This window comes from Dermacentor silvarum, chromosome 3, assembly GCF_013339745.2.
Source record: "Dermacentor silvarum isolate Dsil-2018 chromosome 3, BIME_Dsil_1.4, whole genome shotgun sequence".
NCBI lineage: Eukaryota > Metazoa > Arthropoda > Arachnida > Ixodida > Ixodidae > Dermacentor > Dermacentor silvarum.
The window spans coordinates 60,079,896-60,097,583 of record NC_051156.1 but is presented as its reverse complement, the minus strand read 5'-3'; the positions used below and the strand labels follow the sequence as shown (position 1 = coordinate 60,097,583).

Genomic DNA, 17,688 nt, shown 5'->3' with positions numbered 1-17,688 from the left:
GCAGTGGGTCGTTATTTGCACATTGCTTTTCTTTAGCATCTCTTTCGTTGCCAATTGCTGTTTTATCGTTTATTTTCTCCTTACCACTCCAATGTGGGAATATCTGTAAAGGTGTACTTGTTTCACTTGCATAAGTTGTCATATTTATATTTACCATCATTTTTACGCGGAGATCGTTCGACTGCGAGGCGTCACGCGACCGTCTATATAATATTTAAGATTTTGCAGATTCTAAGGCATCTTTAAAATGTATTTATATCTATTCCGGAAAGGGCCCGGATACAACACGATACAACATGCTAGTCATCGCTACGATGACTCCATAGTTAGCTAATTGCTCCCAACTACAGAGCTAACTTTGTAAGGAGCAAATCCGACGAAGCTTCGTGTAGTAGCAGCGCAGTTAACTGTCCGTGTGCGGAGTATGCCAAGTTCCGTGTTAAGCAGGACAGTGTGTTTAGGCGGTCGTCGTCTCCGGCGCCGTTTCGATCGTGCTCTTCCCGTCTATCATTCCGCGACTAAGCATGTGGCACATTGATAGCGTGCCGGTGGTCACGATGTGGGAGACGTGCCGTCTCGCCGACTGCAAATACACGGAGATGTTCTGTCGACACTGTGGCGCTGCCCGCATAGGACCTCGGATCTTTGTTCCCGACCTTTGGTGCAACGCGCGAAGCCTCATGTTCTGCGTGACTGGATGCACCTACGAAGACGTGTTTGCTCAGTGCACCGCGTACCGGCCAGATTGCAATATATGCCCGACGAGTAAGCGTCCCTACAAGATGTCTACCTTGTGAAGTAATAAACGAACACCGTCGCAGCACATTCTTCAAGTGACCTGCGATGCCTCGAGATATAGACGCCCACACGTCAAGTTTCATCCTAGACGCCAGCGCTCGTTCCTCCCCTGGCGGAGCATTTCACCTCCCACGGGTGTACATTTCCGCCGCTTCCAGCGCTCGCGCAAGCCCGCGTTGCACGCGAAACATTGCAATCGCGCCTCTTCGGAAGCGTGGTAATTACTGTTGTGTTGTTAACTGCCATAACAGCAATGTAAACACGAAAGGGTTGATGCCACCAGTGAGATTCTACCGATTCCCAACTAAATGGTACGAAAAAAGCAGACGACAGGCATGGATTACCGCAGTGCGCCGAACAAAGTAAGTAAACAACTTTTTTTTTCCTTTCGCCTGTCTTTAACTTGGTGTGTTGCGTGTTTACGTTGTATAAACAACTTTTGTTGCATGCGCTAGCAGTGGTCGGAGTTCACGCGTGCCGAGAAACTGAATGTGTGCGCGGTGCGTTGAACATGACTAGAGTTCATTCCTGCATCACCACTGCACCGTTCGATCGAGCTACTAGGATATACACGCCCGCGTCTTGGTCGCGCCGGCATTGGTGAAGCAGACACAATTACTAGTGCTTTTAACTTCTTTCTCTTGACCACTGTTCAAAATTACTAGGCTATTTTCGCTCCTGCCGCTATTCCATACTGTAGTGGACGTACTTGTTAAAGTTGTGTACGTATGTCGTATTTGTGCATTGCGGTGATATATTTTGTATATTTCCGCATAGTGCTGATGGAAGTCCGTGGTCGCCAACAGAGACAACACGGATTTGTAGCAGACATTTTGTTGGAAACTGCAAGAATGACAGTAACCAACACCCGTCGTATGTGCCGACCATTTTTCCAGCGGCGTACAAGAAACGGACACCTGACCCAGAAGTGGCGCAGAGGTATGATGGCCTGGGGTGCACAGGAATGAGTGCGCGTTTTAAATCATTTCGCCTCCGTGCCCTGCGAGAATTTGTACCGCGCGCGACCTTGATAGTTAAGTAAGGCAAAAAATAGAAACTGTGCAGTACTGACTTCAGCCCGCATAGTCGCTGGATTTCAGCGAGTACGGTCGTTAAAACACAATCGAGACAGTCCACGCAGCTAGATTTCAAACCAGAAGATGTCATAATGCAATTTTTTCCTCGGTGCACAAGAACAACCGTGCCTAAAAAGTTGGGCCGTGCAGGAAATTTTCTCGAGGATAGAATTTTCTAGACAGAAAATTTTCTCGAGAATAGAGTGCCCGGTCTCCCCCCCCCCCCCCCCCCTGCACGTTCACCACCCCTTGGCTACTCCCCTGCGGCTGTGTCACCGTGGTAAAGTATCTGTGATAGATATGCTTAAAGTTGACTACAATACAGCTGATGAAAGGACAGACGAAACATAAACCTCGCAATGAATCGCTTGATGTAACCAGTGCCACACTCTTATTTTTCTTACGTGGAAACGGCGTATTGAAAGGGTAGCCAGAACAAATTCTGCGGAGCAGGCTGTGCCGCAGAGTACTCCTCAAGTTGATCCAGCAGTGCAAGATCAAGAAACCACTGCTTGCCTGGGCTTCGATGACACACTTCTAAGTGATTCGGAATCACCAGAGATGCCTCTTGCACCCATCAGTGATGATGACCCTCAGCCTTCGGCAGTACCTTGTGAAATACTAGGACAGGCTCATCCAGTTACACAAGCTGATGCTGTAAGCATACGTTTTTGAGATATCGAATTTGTATTTGTGTTTACGTGTGATTTCACTCAAGCTGCCTACTTTGAGCATTGCGTTAAATAATTGACAGTCTCTTTTACTTTTGCAAACCCCGCAGGCATGCCAAAAAGGGCCAGAATGCCGAGGAAACCTGATCATCCTCCTGTCAACAAGAAACGGGTCTGAGGCATCAACTCAAATTTCTCACACCGAACAATGTGACAAGGTACAGTCATCACTACACATTTGCTGGGTTTATCTCATACTGTGGTGCTGGGTTACATCATAATTGTTGTAGCAGTAATTTATCTATAGGCAGACCTCGTATGAACACATTGAAGTATGTATTCCTAGTAATAAAAATATTTAGATCACTGTCATAATGGGTAAAAGCTGCCTTTTGGTGACCGACATGGCCGATGATTTCACAACACTTTATAGATAATGCCTTCATACGGTATGTCACATCACCATGCATGTTGCATTCACTTGCCTGAATTCGTACAAAATGTGGTGATAGGCATCATTTATCACCACTACAACAAAGTTCTAACCCGTCATGCAGGCACCACTCGCGACTCTTATCGAAGCACAGATGTATGCAAGAATATTTTATCACATGACATACCATTGTTAATGAAGCAGCAATAATGCATGGGCTTGCTACACCGATCAATGACGTGGGCCTTTATATGCGACCTCCTACGCCCATGAAGAATAGCCACTTATAAGCAACTTTATTTTCTTAAAATTATTACAACTCTACAATTAATAAATATGGCCTGAAATTGCAACTTACTGCATGCATATTTGCTACCTATGCATATTGCATGCATATTTGCTACCTACTCATATTTGTGCTGATTGTGTGAAGTCAAGAGCAGCGGCAAGTACACGTGAAGTGCAGCCTGTAAGCTAACTTGTCAAAAAGCCCACCTGTACAAGCATCCAATAGGGGAAGAGGGACAGGAGAGGACCTGTACCACCGAACGCCGAGTTACCTCTGCCACTTCACCCCTAGAAGCATCCTTCTCTGCTTCTCTCTCTCCCCCAACAATGATGGGCTGTTAAGAGCAAGGGGATGGAGAGAACAGCACACAATTTTTTTCAAGGGATGTTTGCCGCTGAAATTTGTCACTGGCTAAGGGTTGCTCTGTTGTAGCATTTTTGTTCTCTTTATCGACGTAATCCTACGCTTGGCTTTTACCATACATTTGCTTGCTATGCCGTCTAAAACACGGCGATATGTATAAATAAGATGGAAGTCAAGGCTGCATGGTTTATGTCTAGATTCGCATTAAATCCTGTAAATGTAAACTCCATGTACAATTAGAGGAAATTTAATGGAAAAAGTTTACTAAGTTGAGTATAACAACATGACTGGTAATATTTACATAACATGAGACAACAGAGATTCACTAATAAAGCTTGTTGCTGGGCTAGTCGGTTCATGTTATACCTTAGACCATATCCTATCCACAGAGTGATCTATAGAGTGATAAAGCTATTTTGAAACACAGATCATGTTCAGAAAGTCAGAAATATATTCATAGCTGCTAGTCACTCAGTTGTACCTTAGACCATATGGTCGCTTAGTTCAAATAATGAAGGAGAGACGGGGTCAAGGGGAGCGCCAACTTTCGACTGTTTATTCATTTCTTTTTTCACTTATTATATATGCACAGACATGCTCAGCATACAGAAAACCATTTATCAAAAAATCTTTTTCCGCTAGCAACAGAGAAACTGACGTATCACTGATACATGATGGCCCATGTGCCTAAACATGAAAGGCCTCTAACAACTCACGTGCCGTGGCGTCCTTGCTTTTACCCAGAATTCGCACCTTATCCAGACGTGGCTGGCAATCATGTTCAGTTGAGTTTATTTCCTTTAAGGCCCCTTTTCAGGGGTGTTACATAAGGGCTGAAGCTGCACCCATCAATCATCATCACCCATCATCAATCGCTGCAGTCATGCAGCGAAAAATTCAACGTATTGACCAATGGGAACGACATTTCAAAAATGGTAGGTACACTGTGCAAACAAACACACATGTGAACTGCAGTGGTACGACAAATGTGCTCCATCTTTACCTTTTAAAGAAAGTTCGTGTTCCCTTGCACGGTTGTTAACGCACCTTCCCGTCTGGCCGACATAAGTCAAGCCATGAGAAATGGGAATCTCATAAACGACTCCTGTGGCAGATTTCATATACGGCATGACGTGCTCATTATTGCAGCCACTTTTTTGCTCCCATCAGACAGTATGCGCAGGCAGAGCTGACTGAGCTTGCGTGGCGCAGAGAAAACAATTGGCACCCCGTGCCTGTTTGCAACGGTCTTCAGGTTGTGGGCAACTCGGTGCATATAGGGTATGACCACTGGTCTTACCATACTCTGCGCTTGCAGCACCCTTGTGCTTAGTTGATCGCGCTTGAATTTCGGAAGCAGGGACTCTGAGACGGTGACAAGTAGCGTGCGGGGGAACCCAGCCAAAGACTGGCGATCCAGTTGGTTTTGAAATCTCCTTTGTAAAGCGTGAGAGCACAACCGTACAAAAGCACACTCAAGGCAGTGTTTAGCAATGGGCCTCTTAACAGTCTTTAAATGCGCTGTATCATAAGGCAGCAATTCCTTAGTGGTCTGAGGCGAGTAAAGCCAACAGGCACGACCCTTCTGCAAAGTGATGTTAAGATCTAAACACGGCAAAGAATTGTGAACAGGTAATTAGTGAGTAAAAACGGAACCCTTCCCGAGACGGCAAAAAGCCGCTAAAATGTCATCGATAATTGGCTGACATGAGGTAGTCATTTGAGGTTTTAAACCAACTAAAAAATCTTCAACGTACCTAAAAATTTTAAATACCCCCGCCCCCTTGATAAAATGTTCGTGCAAGGCACGGTCGATACTTGATAAAAACAAATTGCAAAGCACTGGAGTGACACACGAGCCTATGCATATGCATTGTCGTCGTACATAAAAATCTCCATTAAAATTGATGAAGGTGACCTGTAGATAAACTCCAACACGAACTATCTTTAGAAGGTAAACATGAGCACATGTGCCGTCCCACTGGTGTTTACATTATTGCGAGCCACGTCTGGATAAAGTGCGGTTTCTGGGTAAAAGCAAGGAGGTCACGGCACGTGAGTTTAAGTTAGAGGCCTTTCATATTAAGGCACGTGGGCCATCACATATCAGTGATACATCAGTTTCTCTCGTGGAAGCGGAAAAATATTTTTTGATAAATGGTTGTGATTCGCACGATGTGCGTATGATGTTTTTTCTGTATGCTGAGCATGTCTTTGCATAGATTAAAAATGAAACAAGAAATGAATAAACAGTCGAAAGTTGGCGCTCCCCTTGACCTCGTCCCTCCTTCATTATTTGCGCTAAGCGACCATATGGTCAAAGGCATAACAGATTTATTAGCAGCTATGAAGACATTTCTGAACATGATCTGTGTTTCAAGATAACTATATCACTCTATGCATAGGCTGGACAGGCTACATTGTTCTTAAAATAGTCACTTAGAAGTTTGTAAAATATTTGCTTATTAAGGCAGTATTTGAAATGTTTTCTGTTGCTTTTGTAGGTCACTGGGACTGATGGAAGCTGGAAGAGGAAGTGTGAATTCTTTGGATTTGAGACACTTAAGCAAAAGGAGACTGCTTTGCGAGATATATGCGGAGTCACCATACAGGTGCTTAGTCTTTTGCTCAATGTTCTGCCACAGCCCAGCTACCGAAGCACAGACATGACCCGTGAGGACAAGCTTTGTCTTTTCTTGGCCAAACTTAAGCTTGGTATAAGCTTCAGCGCTTTAGATGTGATTTTCAGAGTGGCTGCATCGACTGCATCCAGTTCATTTATAAAAACACTTGATATACTTAGCGCAGCCTTGCAGGAGTGGATATTTGTGCCACCAAGGGCTATCATCAAGCAGTGCATGCCACAGCCCTTCAAAGATAATTACCCAGATTGTACATTTATTATCGACTGCACAGAAGTTCTAACTGAAATGCCATCAAAGCCCGACTGCCAGCACATACTCTACTCTAATTACAAGGGAGGCTATGCATTGAAAGTCGTTGTTGGTATAATTACAAACGGAATGATAGCCTTCATGTCAGCGGTATATGGTGGGCGGCAGACTGATTCCTTTATTACCCAGGACTCTGGTTTTCTGAACCTTGTACAAGAAGGCGACATTATCTTGAGCGATAAAGGTTTTCCGCGTATCCAGACAGATGTGAAGGACAAAGATGGTGTCATTTTGATGCCTCCCTTTAACTCGGGAGGTGGCCAACTTTCTCAAGAAGACATGGATGCAACATATAAAATTGCATCTGTGCGTATCCACGTCGAGCGGGTTATTCGCAGACTGAAAGTGTACAGGATCCTGCGCAACACAGTGCCCTTGACTTTGGTGCCGCACATGGACAAAGTGTTCTCGGTATGTGCTGCCTTGGTCAATATGCAGCCACCGATAATTCGAAAGACTGAGTGCATTGTTTGTAATACTTTGCAAGCGAGTTTTGCACGCAAAGGGAATTTAACACATAAATCAAGATTACCAGTGTTATGTCTTGCACACATGCTAGTGGAGTCATCATCATCATTAGCCTATATTAATGTCCACTGCAGGATGAAGGCCTCTCCCTGCGTTCTGCAAATTACCCCTGTCCAGTTGCTCTAGCTGCTTCCAACTTGCACCTGCAAATTTCCTAACTTCATCATCCCACCTAGTTTTCTGCCGTCCTCGACTGCGCTTTCCTTCTCTTGGTATCTATTCTGTAACTCTAATGCTCCACCGGTTATCCATCCTACGTAATACATGGCCTGCCCAGCTCCATTTTTCCCTAGGCGAGTATAAAGTGACAAATGTGGCATCGTGATGCACCGGCACATTTCCGTTTCTAAATTTTCAACGATTTCTCATGTAGTTCATTTATCTGTGAGGCGTTTTTAGTTGTGTGCTGGGTGCACAGCATGATTGAGTTAGGTTGTTGTGCCCTGCAATATTACTTTGTCTCTACTGTATGCACAACTGTTTTGTTTGCATATGTATGGCTTATGCCTTCAATAAAGATTTCATTTATCAGTGCAGTCACCCTGTCCTTCTCTAACCTTTGCCAGATATTGTACCTCGAACCCCGAGGTGGACATTGAACAAAACTAGCCAGCTTGTCATCTGCTATCCTTTTAACCCTCTTGAAAATCACATTGCGTGTACCTTGATGTATTGTTTTTCAGGTATTGGTAAGCTTCTAGAATAGACAAACAATGGGATTATTGGGTCTAGGTTTTTATTTTTGTCATAGGAAAGAACGTTTTATGAAATGCTGTAACCTGTAGAATTCCAAGCACAGTGCATTCTTGCAATGCTAAATATGTGTAGTAATGTGATTTTTAATACAAAAGCAAATGTTTATGTGACTTGATTAAAAAAACTATGCCACGCGCAGGTAGCAAATGTAAACTGGCATCCGCAACAACAAATTTGCACTAAAAATACTGCATGTAAGCATGGTATGTTGCCCAGCATCATAAGTTCACGACACCACATTTTTATTGATTTCACATATTTCAAACTAAACACATAAAGGTAAGTACATTCATAAACATTAAATTGCATTAAAACATAGCATACAAAAGCAACTGCCCTGTCCAAAAGAGTAATAAAATATTGGATATAGACTAGATACATAGTAAAATCAAACAGGCACTGTACTTTCATTTTCAAAGCTTTGGCACACTGAACAGGTAGTAACATAAGCATAAACACATATTATTCGAGTTTTTATACCTGGATGGTCTATCCAGGTATAAACTTTAAAAATATCACAAATAATAAAATAGATAACTGCATATGTTTTCTCCTGCCACGTGAGGCCACTAAACATTGCATGTAGGCTAGACACGTTACCATATTGGAGACACTGTATTCATATTTTCAAAGCTGTGGAATACACGCCACCTCAACCGGTATTAATGTAGACCTAAGCACTATATGGATGCAGTACACCTTATAAACATCAGAAATTATAAAATACATACTAAAGTTTTCTACAGGACAGTGTGACATATCTATATTGCATGTAGACTAGACTCACAAATCTATATGAAGGCACTGTATTCATATTTTCAAAACTCGGGCATGTCCCATGCCAACTCATAGGTAGTGACAGTAGAAAACACACTCTCACACTTCGTCCACCAGTATGCAGCAAACACAAAAACATCACACATGGCAGAAATAAATAAATGCATGTTTCATCCAGAATTGCATGGCACTAAAATATTGCTTGTAGACCAAAGACACCACACATACAAATTAAAATAAAAGCACTGCACTTTCGAAGCTCTGACAATAAATGACTACTTTAGAACATTCCAACTTTTAAAGTGCATATACCCCTAAGCATTTTTAAAGCGAACTGAAAATATCACATTGTGAGAACAAACATTTTGCTGGACATGATGCTTCACAGAATACCTCTTTAAAATTGTGGACCTAAAAAGGACACCTCACGCGATGGAAACAGTTAAAATAATATTAAAACAGAGCAGGCACAAAGAACTTCAAATAAAAATACTCCATTTTCGGGATGAGCTCCCACAAAAACGCTTCATCCCTCTTTACAGCAACTATTACACACTGATCTTGACTGTACACAAAGAGCAAAGCTTTCTGCAAATTAAGAACATACATTTGGACCTGCGACTGAGTGTAGTATTGGTGTGACTTTCTTAATTCAATTATGTCATCAATGAATATCAAATATGGAAGCTCACAATGCCGTTCTTCGTATCTGATAAATGGTGCATCCTTGAATTTATATGTGCACTTGATTTCAATCAGGGCAGTCTCATTAGCAAGCTGTACAAGTCCGTCGGGGCTGCAGCACAGCCAAGGTTGGTCAGGAAGAACCACCAGTCCAGTCTAGAGAATACAGATATGACAATGAGGTTTGGAAATAACGCTATATGCAGAATATAATTTGTGGGCCTTCAGTGCTTTACATAAAATGAAGGAGTCCTACCTGCACAATTCGTGCTCCAAGCCTTCTCTCCAGGTCCTCTCATGCTGTGCCTTCAGTTGTAATTCCTGCAATGATATTTTTTGACAGTACAATACAAAATCAATGCTAATGGTTTTGTGTATAACCCAATAAAGGCACTTCAGACTAGCCAAGGCCAAAATTATTCTTTCCATTTCGGTAGTGGGAAGTGAAAAACGCAACATAGCACATGGCAGCACTCTTGTAGGATCTGGATTTCCGGGGTTGCTGAGCAGCTTTCTGAAGCCCTTTGTGTCCGAATCAGGTGTGCTTTGGTACTGCTGATGCGAAGCCTCCTCTCCTGATGCCATCTGCATATTGTGAAACATGAAATATGTCACTCCAGCCCATTGTGTGCACTCCAACTCTAAAATTTAATTCCTTACATACCGTGTATAGCTTGATTGTCCTTGTGTGAATAAAGCTAATTGACATGGGCTTTGCTCAAGAGTGACCTTTTCTTGATACTTTTCTCTGTGATCACTTTTCATTTCCATCAAAAAATCTCTTTTGTGGGTTGTCTCATCCTCCATCAGAATCAGAAGATATGGTACACAGGCCGGTGTGACATTTGTTTGAGAAGGTTCTCAAGGGTGTCTTTCTCTGCGGCCTTTGATACCTGCTCAACAAAAGTGTCGGGCACCTCTCTGCAAGTAAGCTCATCAGCACTGAGCTGCATCAACTCGAGCACTTCCTTTAGGGGGCAGTCAATCTCGGGGTAGCTCATCAGTGTTGTTCTTGGCACAATTTTGATGTCTGGAGCTGTTGATTTCTTACCTGTTTCACAGATTAAGAAACAATTGACACATTTTGGTTCCAATTTCGATGTGTACAGTCAGTTGAATATTATAAAACTCAACACTAAGTTACCTTAAGGTGTGACTAGACTGAGCATAGCAATGTCTACCAATAAAAGAAATGTTCTAAATTACCCAAAAACAAAATTATATTCCCAATTATAGGTCAGTGACGTGTTTGTATTCTCCAGTCAGAGCCTTTTTCCTACTGTGAGCAAAGGTATTTTTATGTTGCGCCACATTGCTGGTGAATGTCATGCAGCAAACTTACGAGGCACCACGTCTGATAAGTGTTGCGATCTCGGCATCCGGGGCTTTGCGCTGGGCTTTCCTCACTGCTGAGGTCGGCTTGTGCAGCTGTTCTCCTCATAGCTGTTGATGCGGAGGCATACGGCCACTGCATGCTTGCACTGACCCCGTACACCAGCAATGCAAGTGCACTTGACGCAGGAAATGCGAAGCTCTCGTTTCAGGGGGCATGACCATGACAGCCGCGAAAAAGGAAAAATGCATTGGCCGTTGTTGTACGCATATTAATTTTCTAGCACAAAGACACAGTGAACTAGCTCTTACTGTGCGAGAGTCATAGCCCAGTCACGCGGTCCACTTTCGATCGCGACCAAGATAAAATTTCTCGACAGAGATTAGCTCTTTCTCGCTGATGGCGCAAATTAACCAATCGCGATTGAAGAACTTGATCGCTATCGAAAGTGACTGGGCTATCAATCAAGTTCGCGAAAAAGAAGTGTGACCGTAAAATAGCACATACGGAATCATGATAACGATGTGTGCCATACGTTACCGAAAAAATGACAGGCTAACTGACGGCGTATCGCATATGGGTGCTAGTAATGTTAAATATCTCAACTAAAAGCAGTCACTGCGTCAGGGACGCTTATGAGGCAGCTTTATCTCGGGCCCAACTCCGATGCCGCTTATTTAAGTACATGTAAAACGCGGAAACACTTTTCTGAGATAACCCCTGAGTCGATTTTAATGAAATGTGTTGCAAACGGAATTTCGATTAAGGGCCTGAATTTTAAAAAATTAAAATATTTCCGCGCCTGTACTTCCATGAATAAGGTACAAGTGCGGCAATATGCAAGTTTGAGAAAAATAGAAGCACGAAGTTGACAAACTCGTAGCTCTGCGCCAAGAACAGGTATCGCAGTTGCAACAAACCTCATCACATTTGGTGCAGTAGTTGCCGAGAAAACCGATTTCTCCTTTTATGTATTTAATTAGGAGCCCCTGAGACCAAAATTTAGAGTGCGCCGTAGACACAGCAAACGAAACAAAACAGGAATGTAATTATGAATGTGCGGAAAATTGTGCTTACCTCTAACTCCACGTCGTAAACAAGGTCGTCCTTGACTTGCGAAACGCACTTCCCCTTGGCGAGGACGATGTCGTCTCCGACGAACTGCACAGCGTCAACTACATGGCTAAGCAGAAGCTGCCCTTTCGCCACATTGCAGCCGCGAAAATAGTTGTCCACCGCACAGATCTTCTTGAAGGCCGATCTAAGCGTGAACATCGTGCACGTGCGCGCTATGAGACCACGTTCAGTGCAGCAGGCAATCGAGGCGGTGTGAAGGAGAGACAGGAGAGGGTGTACACCCGCTCGTTGAGATTTTTCACCGCATGCGGCGCTCACGCCAGCGCCACTCGGCGGTGCCGTTGTTGTCTATTGCGCGACTTTGTGACAAAGCAGAGAACGGTCAAGTGACGCCACACTAGAAGACAACCACCTGTTGTATGAAGCACTCGGCCGCTGTTCAAACACTTGTGGTTAGAGAGACTGTAGTCGCACACAGAAGGTACACTAGTAGCCACTTCGTAAACCAGGGGCATACATTGCACCCGAGTATTAGAGCTTGTTTTCCGACGTCACGTGCCGCCTCCCAAGTTTCGCACTGATCGGGACTCTCTGGAATATGAAGCTTGGAAGACTACGTAAAAAGTGTTCAACTGTACAAAGATAAACACCACGATCACAATGCTGTAATTCTCGAAATGCGCTAAGTGCTCTTACTAGATGATCGAGCGGGCGAGAGAGAGAAAAAGAAAGCGAAAAGCACAGTATTTTTACTCGCTGACAATCATGAGGAGAGAGTACTGAGGATATCACAATTCGGGCATGTACAAGGCGACATGAAAGGTGGAATTCGTCATAAAATTTCCACCTCAGGTAACATTGATTTATATTGCCATCAAACAATGTGCTACGCTGAATTAAAAAACTAATCCAGTACTCGCAGTACCCGCAATACTGCCATGCATGTTTGCACCAACGCTACGGCGTCCATCTTAGGCGCGCGTTAAATTACGATTTCACAGTGTGATTCCACGACCTTAAGTCGTCGCTGCCGGTGGAGGGTCGGTCGGCTTCATCGGAGAAGCCCGCTGTTGTCGACGTGGGTGGGACGTAACGTGGACGCCACCACAAGCTAATGGGCACTCGCTCACCACTGGCACGTGACTCGGCGCTCCTCCTTACGACGCCGCGCCGGATCAAATTATTGCAATCGGTCCACGAAACGTTCGCGAAGGCGAAGCACTGGCCGTCGGCCAACAGCAGTCCGTAGCCTTTGAGGATATCATCCAGGCGGTCTGCCTGCTCCTGCGGCATCAGTCGCAGTAAGGCCTCTTGGTGGAGAGAGGTAAAAAAGGAAAACACAAATCAGTGCACATTTAGCGGTAAACTGCACTTGTGCAACAAAAATATGTCCGCTTTTATCAAGAGAGAATGCTAGGTAGTAAAAAAAAAAAGAAGAAACTGCATATCCCACGGCCTATTGAAGTCTATGTTAGGCGAAGCATTTTGCAGGCAGCGAGCTACACAGCGTCGTTCACTATTTTGCAAAGCATTACCAAATGAACCAACGTTTTCCTGTAAGTTGAAGAATTGTGGATAATATGACAGATGAAACGTGACGAGTATACAAGATGTCCCAACTATAAGGCGACAAGATTTTAAAATGTGCAAATGCTACGTAGTTGGACAGAACCAAGGTAATGCCAATTGCTATCACTTTGAGATATTAAAATAATTTTTGCATTCTGCCCAATTACATATTGGTCTAAAGAAATATTTAGCTTTTCAAACTTTTCAAAAAGTGTTTTTCTGAGCGTGAAAGAAGTCCGCAAATACACACAAAATTGATGGGCGATTGGCCCCTCGAGGCACTTTGCGTGTATTCGCGGTCTTATTTGACACTCGGAAAAAAAGACTTTTACGTATGTAGCACGTATTGAGCAACAGAAACCTATAGGGGGAGTTTTTCATGTTTCCATACAATTTTCTCATTGACACTCTTCATGAAATTATAATATTTGAGAAGTGGAATAATTAATCAATACTAATTATTTAATTAGGCGGAATGCAAAAAGAATAATCTGAATATCTCCAAGCGAAATCAAGCATCTTTACCTCGGTTCTGTCCAGCTGCGTGGCATTTGCATATTTTTAAACCTTGGTGCATGATAGTTGGGACACCCCGTATATCGTTTACGATTGACTGACGCTGGCTGCAGGACGACTCATTTATCGTATACTATGGAGGAAGAAACATTAGAGCCTGTTGCGTCAAGCCTGGACTGATCACAGAGGCGAAACACTGTCACACAGCGTCTGGTAGCAATACATGCCATGCGCGGAGGATTGGGATAGTGGTCCGCTGTTGACTGTTATACCAGCGGTTGTTGTGGTGCGACGTGGCGCACGTAAATGACAGATTACGTAGACAAGGTTGATACTTATACTGGCATTTGGTTCTCGCGTTTGTTGCGTAATTAAAACTGGCGCGCGGAATTGGTGCTCCCGTCTTTAAACAAAAATTGTCGTCTGCGAAGTGACGCTTGAGCCAACGGTTTCAAGGATCTAGTTAGCGTTGGCATGGACAAAGTACGTATGTTGCCTGTAGTGTAGAGCATCTCGGGGTATTGCGATGGGGGTCCATGGTTCGAGGCTCACTTATTCGTACACGAACGTTTCTTTTCTTTAATTGTGGCGTCTAGAAAATGAGGCGACACAGGAACCTATGTGTATCAATTACCGCAATGTGCCTGGCACGAGAAATGCTCCGCTTTTAAGACACGCAGTAACGAAAGAGTGGTGATGACGCTGCCCTGAAGTTTCCGCACCAAGTCACCGTGACATTACGGATTTACCCAACGACTACTCGGGTATGGTAATTCGAAAAGGAATAACTACACATCATTCTAAAAGAACCGATCAACTCGAACCAGCAGGTTTGCAAAAGCTTCACCGAAATGGCTTATCCGACAAGCAAATGCTTTGAATTCCATGACGTCCCATTAGCGTACTGGCTTAACTTGGCGAGGCCTTTGAAACTTCGCCCTTCTAATCTAAACCGACTTTGCGACTGAACGAATCGATCGTTTTCAACGAATTATTGTTCTATAAATAAAACAGTTCACATTTATTCTGCTTATGCGCCGAGACCTATTGCTTTTGCGTTGAGTGAACGGACTTTGTTTGAAACTTACGCCCAATAAAGGCATGGTGGGCGTAGTAAATGAAGACGCAAGAACCTCCGATCCGACAAACGTGTCCCACGCAAAATTTACCACTATCGCCTGATTTTTTTGGCAAACATGGAACTGTAAGCACGGAGATCAAACAAATGTCACGTAATCACCCTCATTCCCGCTGTAGCTTAACAATTGTAGCGCCGGAGTTGGCCTCTAATAATTTTAGTAAGAAACTGTAAGCGAGAATTCTCATCGGCAACTTACCTCCGACATCCAGCAATCTCAGCCTGTCCTGCAGCACACCGCCCTGCTGTGTTGTCTGTTCCATCAGCAAATCTCAAAATCTGTTATAGCTCCTTCTCCTGCTGTTGTTGTTGCTGTTGCAGCTCCTGCTGCTGCTCCCGGGACTCTTGCAGTGGTGACTGCAGCATGTGCAGCAGCTGCTGCTGCTGTTGTGGCGGCTTTTGCAATGACTGTTTCATCACCTGCTCTTCTTGCTCTAGTTGCACCAACGACTCGCCCGACAACGACTGCCACGGCTTCTGGAAGCTATCCACGACGGCCTCCACCATCGCCGCCGCTGTCCGCTGCGACGCCGTCGTCGCAGTCAGGGACGTGGTCGTTGAGCCAAGTGGTGCCGACGGCTGCCCATATTACGGCGGCTGCTCTTTCAATCATTCAAAGACTTTGCAGCTGCGCCACGGCTCGAGATCACATTGAGCCAAGAAAGAAGCAAGCATTCGGGCCGAGGGCACGTGCAGAGTGATCAGTCCTGCAGCCTACGTACCAGTTGTTCTTTTCTTTCGCGCTCTACGAGCCTTGGCCTAGGATATCCTGTTGCCACGGCAGTGACATCTTCCATTACGACAAGCTAACGCGCTGGTCGTAACCCTTCGGGTAGCCGCAACTACGATCGCACACAAGTACATCTTAAAAGTCGTTTTCCTGCCTGCGAATACTGGAATGCCCTCTTCCACATCTAGTCGCGACCATCGCCGACTCGTCGCAATTTGTCCGCGATTCAACCTTTTTTTTTCTCCATCTAAAAACTACTGTGGTACCTTTATGTCTATGTTGTATACAAAACCCTATCATCGTCTACAATCTTGCACGTTTTAAGCATACAGTTCTGTGGCATTGGCGGCGGTGTCGCCCACCATGATGCACCACCGAAAGCACGTACCGGTCGGAAGTACATGCCGTCCCACACGCTAGGTGGCGTGGACCAGGCGCTGACACTTGGCTGCTGCAAGGCCTGCTCCTCCGCTCTCCCTGGCGCCGGCCAGCCGACGGGATTCATACTCTCGGACTTCCATAAGTCCGCCGGCGCGATGTGGGAAAGCGAGGAAGGAGGGCTGCCCACGGAGACCGGGTCGTCCACCGACTGCGCAGCCGACGTCACCGGCGCGAACTCGCTGCACTGGACGGTGGACAGTTTGCGCTTGCCGCCCGGCGACTGGGGTTCCGGTGGCGCGAAAAGCTCGTGCACCATCCAGTTCGAGGCGGAAGGCCGACGGCATCAGCGCCGTCGTCGTCTTGCTCGGTGGCGCGGTGTTCACGTGTAGGCCGGAAAACAGCGTGGACGCCTCGTCGTCCCGCTGCTCACCTTCGTGGTCGGTCGGCAGGAACATCCCCGACAGTCCTCGGGGCATCTGCCATTCGCGAGGCCAGACCCAACCAAACAGTGGAGAGTTTCCCACTAAAGTTGCCAGCCTTCGAAGACCGAACGCAATCACATTTAGAAAGCACCTTTGAAAGTCAGTTTTAGCTTCAGAATCCCGAAAGTGTGCTTGCTTGTTCAGATTTCTCGGGCACATGCTCCCATCAGTGCCTCCATATCTGTGGACAGAGTCCATTTCTGTAGTTCGATCAGGTAAAAGCGTCTTCGGTTTTCTAAGAAAGAATGGGAACCGAGGGGATCGATTTTGTTAATCATAACCAACACAAAGTCAACAGAGAATGAAGGCAAGAGAGCACCAGGAAATTTACCAAATTACCAAATGAATTACCATTACCATTACCAAATGAACCAACGTTTTCCTGTAAGTTGAAGAATTGTGGATAATATGACAGATGAAACGTGACGAGTATACAAGATGTCCCAACTATAAGGCAACAAGATTTAAAAATGTGCAAATGCTACGTAGTTGGACAGAACCAAGGTAATGCCAATTGCTATCACTTTGAGATATTAAAATAATTTTTGCATTCTGCCCAATTACATATTGGTCTAAAGAAATATTTAGATTTTCAAACTTTTCAAAAAGTGTTTTTCTGAGCGTGAAAGAAGTCCGCAAATACACACAAAATTGATGGGCGATTGGCCCCTCGAGGCACTTTGCGTGTATTCGCGGTCTTATTTGACACTCGGAAAAAAAGACTTTTACGTATGTAGCACGTATTGAGCAACAGAAACCTATAGGGGGAGTTTTTCATGTTTCCATACAATTTTCTCATTGACACTCTTCATGAAATTATAATATTTGAGAAGTGGAATAATTAATCAATACTAATTATTTAATTAGGCGGAATGCAAAAAGAATAATCTGAATATCTCCAAGCGAAATCAAGCATCTTTACCTCGGTTCTGTCCAGCTGCGTGGCATTTGCATATTTTAAACCTTGGTGCATGATAGTTGGGACACCCCGTATATCGTTTACGATTGACTGACGCTGGCTGCAGGACGACTCATTTATCGTATACTATGGAGGAAGAAACATTAGAGCCTGTTGCGTCAAGCCTGGACTGATCACAGAGGCGAAACACTGTCACACAGCGTCTGGTAGCAAT

General features: G+C 44.6%; 1 protein-coding gene across 1 annotated transcript; it reads left to right on the top strand.

Moving 5' to 3' along the window:
* Positions 1–2,435: 2,435 nt before the first annotated feature.
* On the top strand, positions 2,436–7,238 carry LOC125944245 (uncharacterized). The gene is made up of 3 exons (XM_049664582.1): positions 2,436–2,531; positions 2,656–2,763; positions 6,135–7,238. Exons 1-3 carry the CDS (start codon positions 2,436–2,438, stop codon positions 7,236–7,238), a joined length of 1,308 nt encoding a protein of 435 aa, XP_049520539.1.
* The last annotated feature ends 10,450 nt before the right edge of the window (positions 7,239–17,688 follow it).

What these genes read in the sequence shown, in the direction of transcription:
- LOC125944245 (XM_049664582.1), top strand. Translation starts at nt 2,436, where the DNA reads ATGCCTCTTGCACCCATCAGTGATGATGACCCTCAGCCTTCGGCAGTA. An exon ending in CAGTTACACAAGCTGATGCT is followed by an intron (nt 2,532 to 2,655) that starts GTAAGCATACGT and finishes CAAACCCCGCAG; the next exon opens with GCATGCCAAAAAGGGCCAGA. An exon ending in ACACCGAACAATGTGACAAG is followed by an intron (nt 2,764 to 6,134) that starts GTACAGTCATCA and finishes TTGCTTTTGTAG; the next exon opens with GTCACTGGGACTGATGGAAG.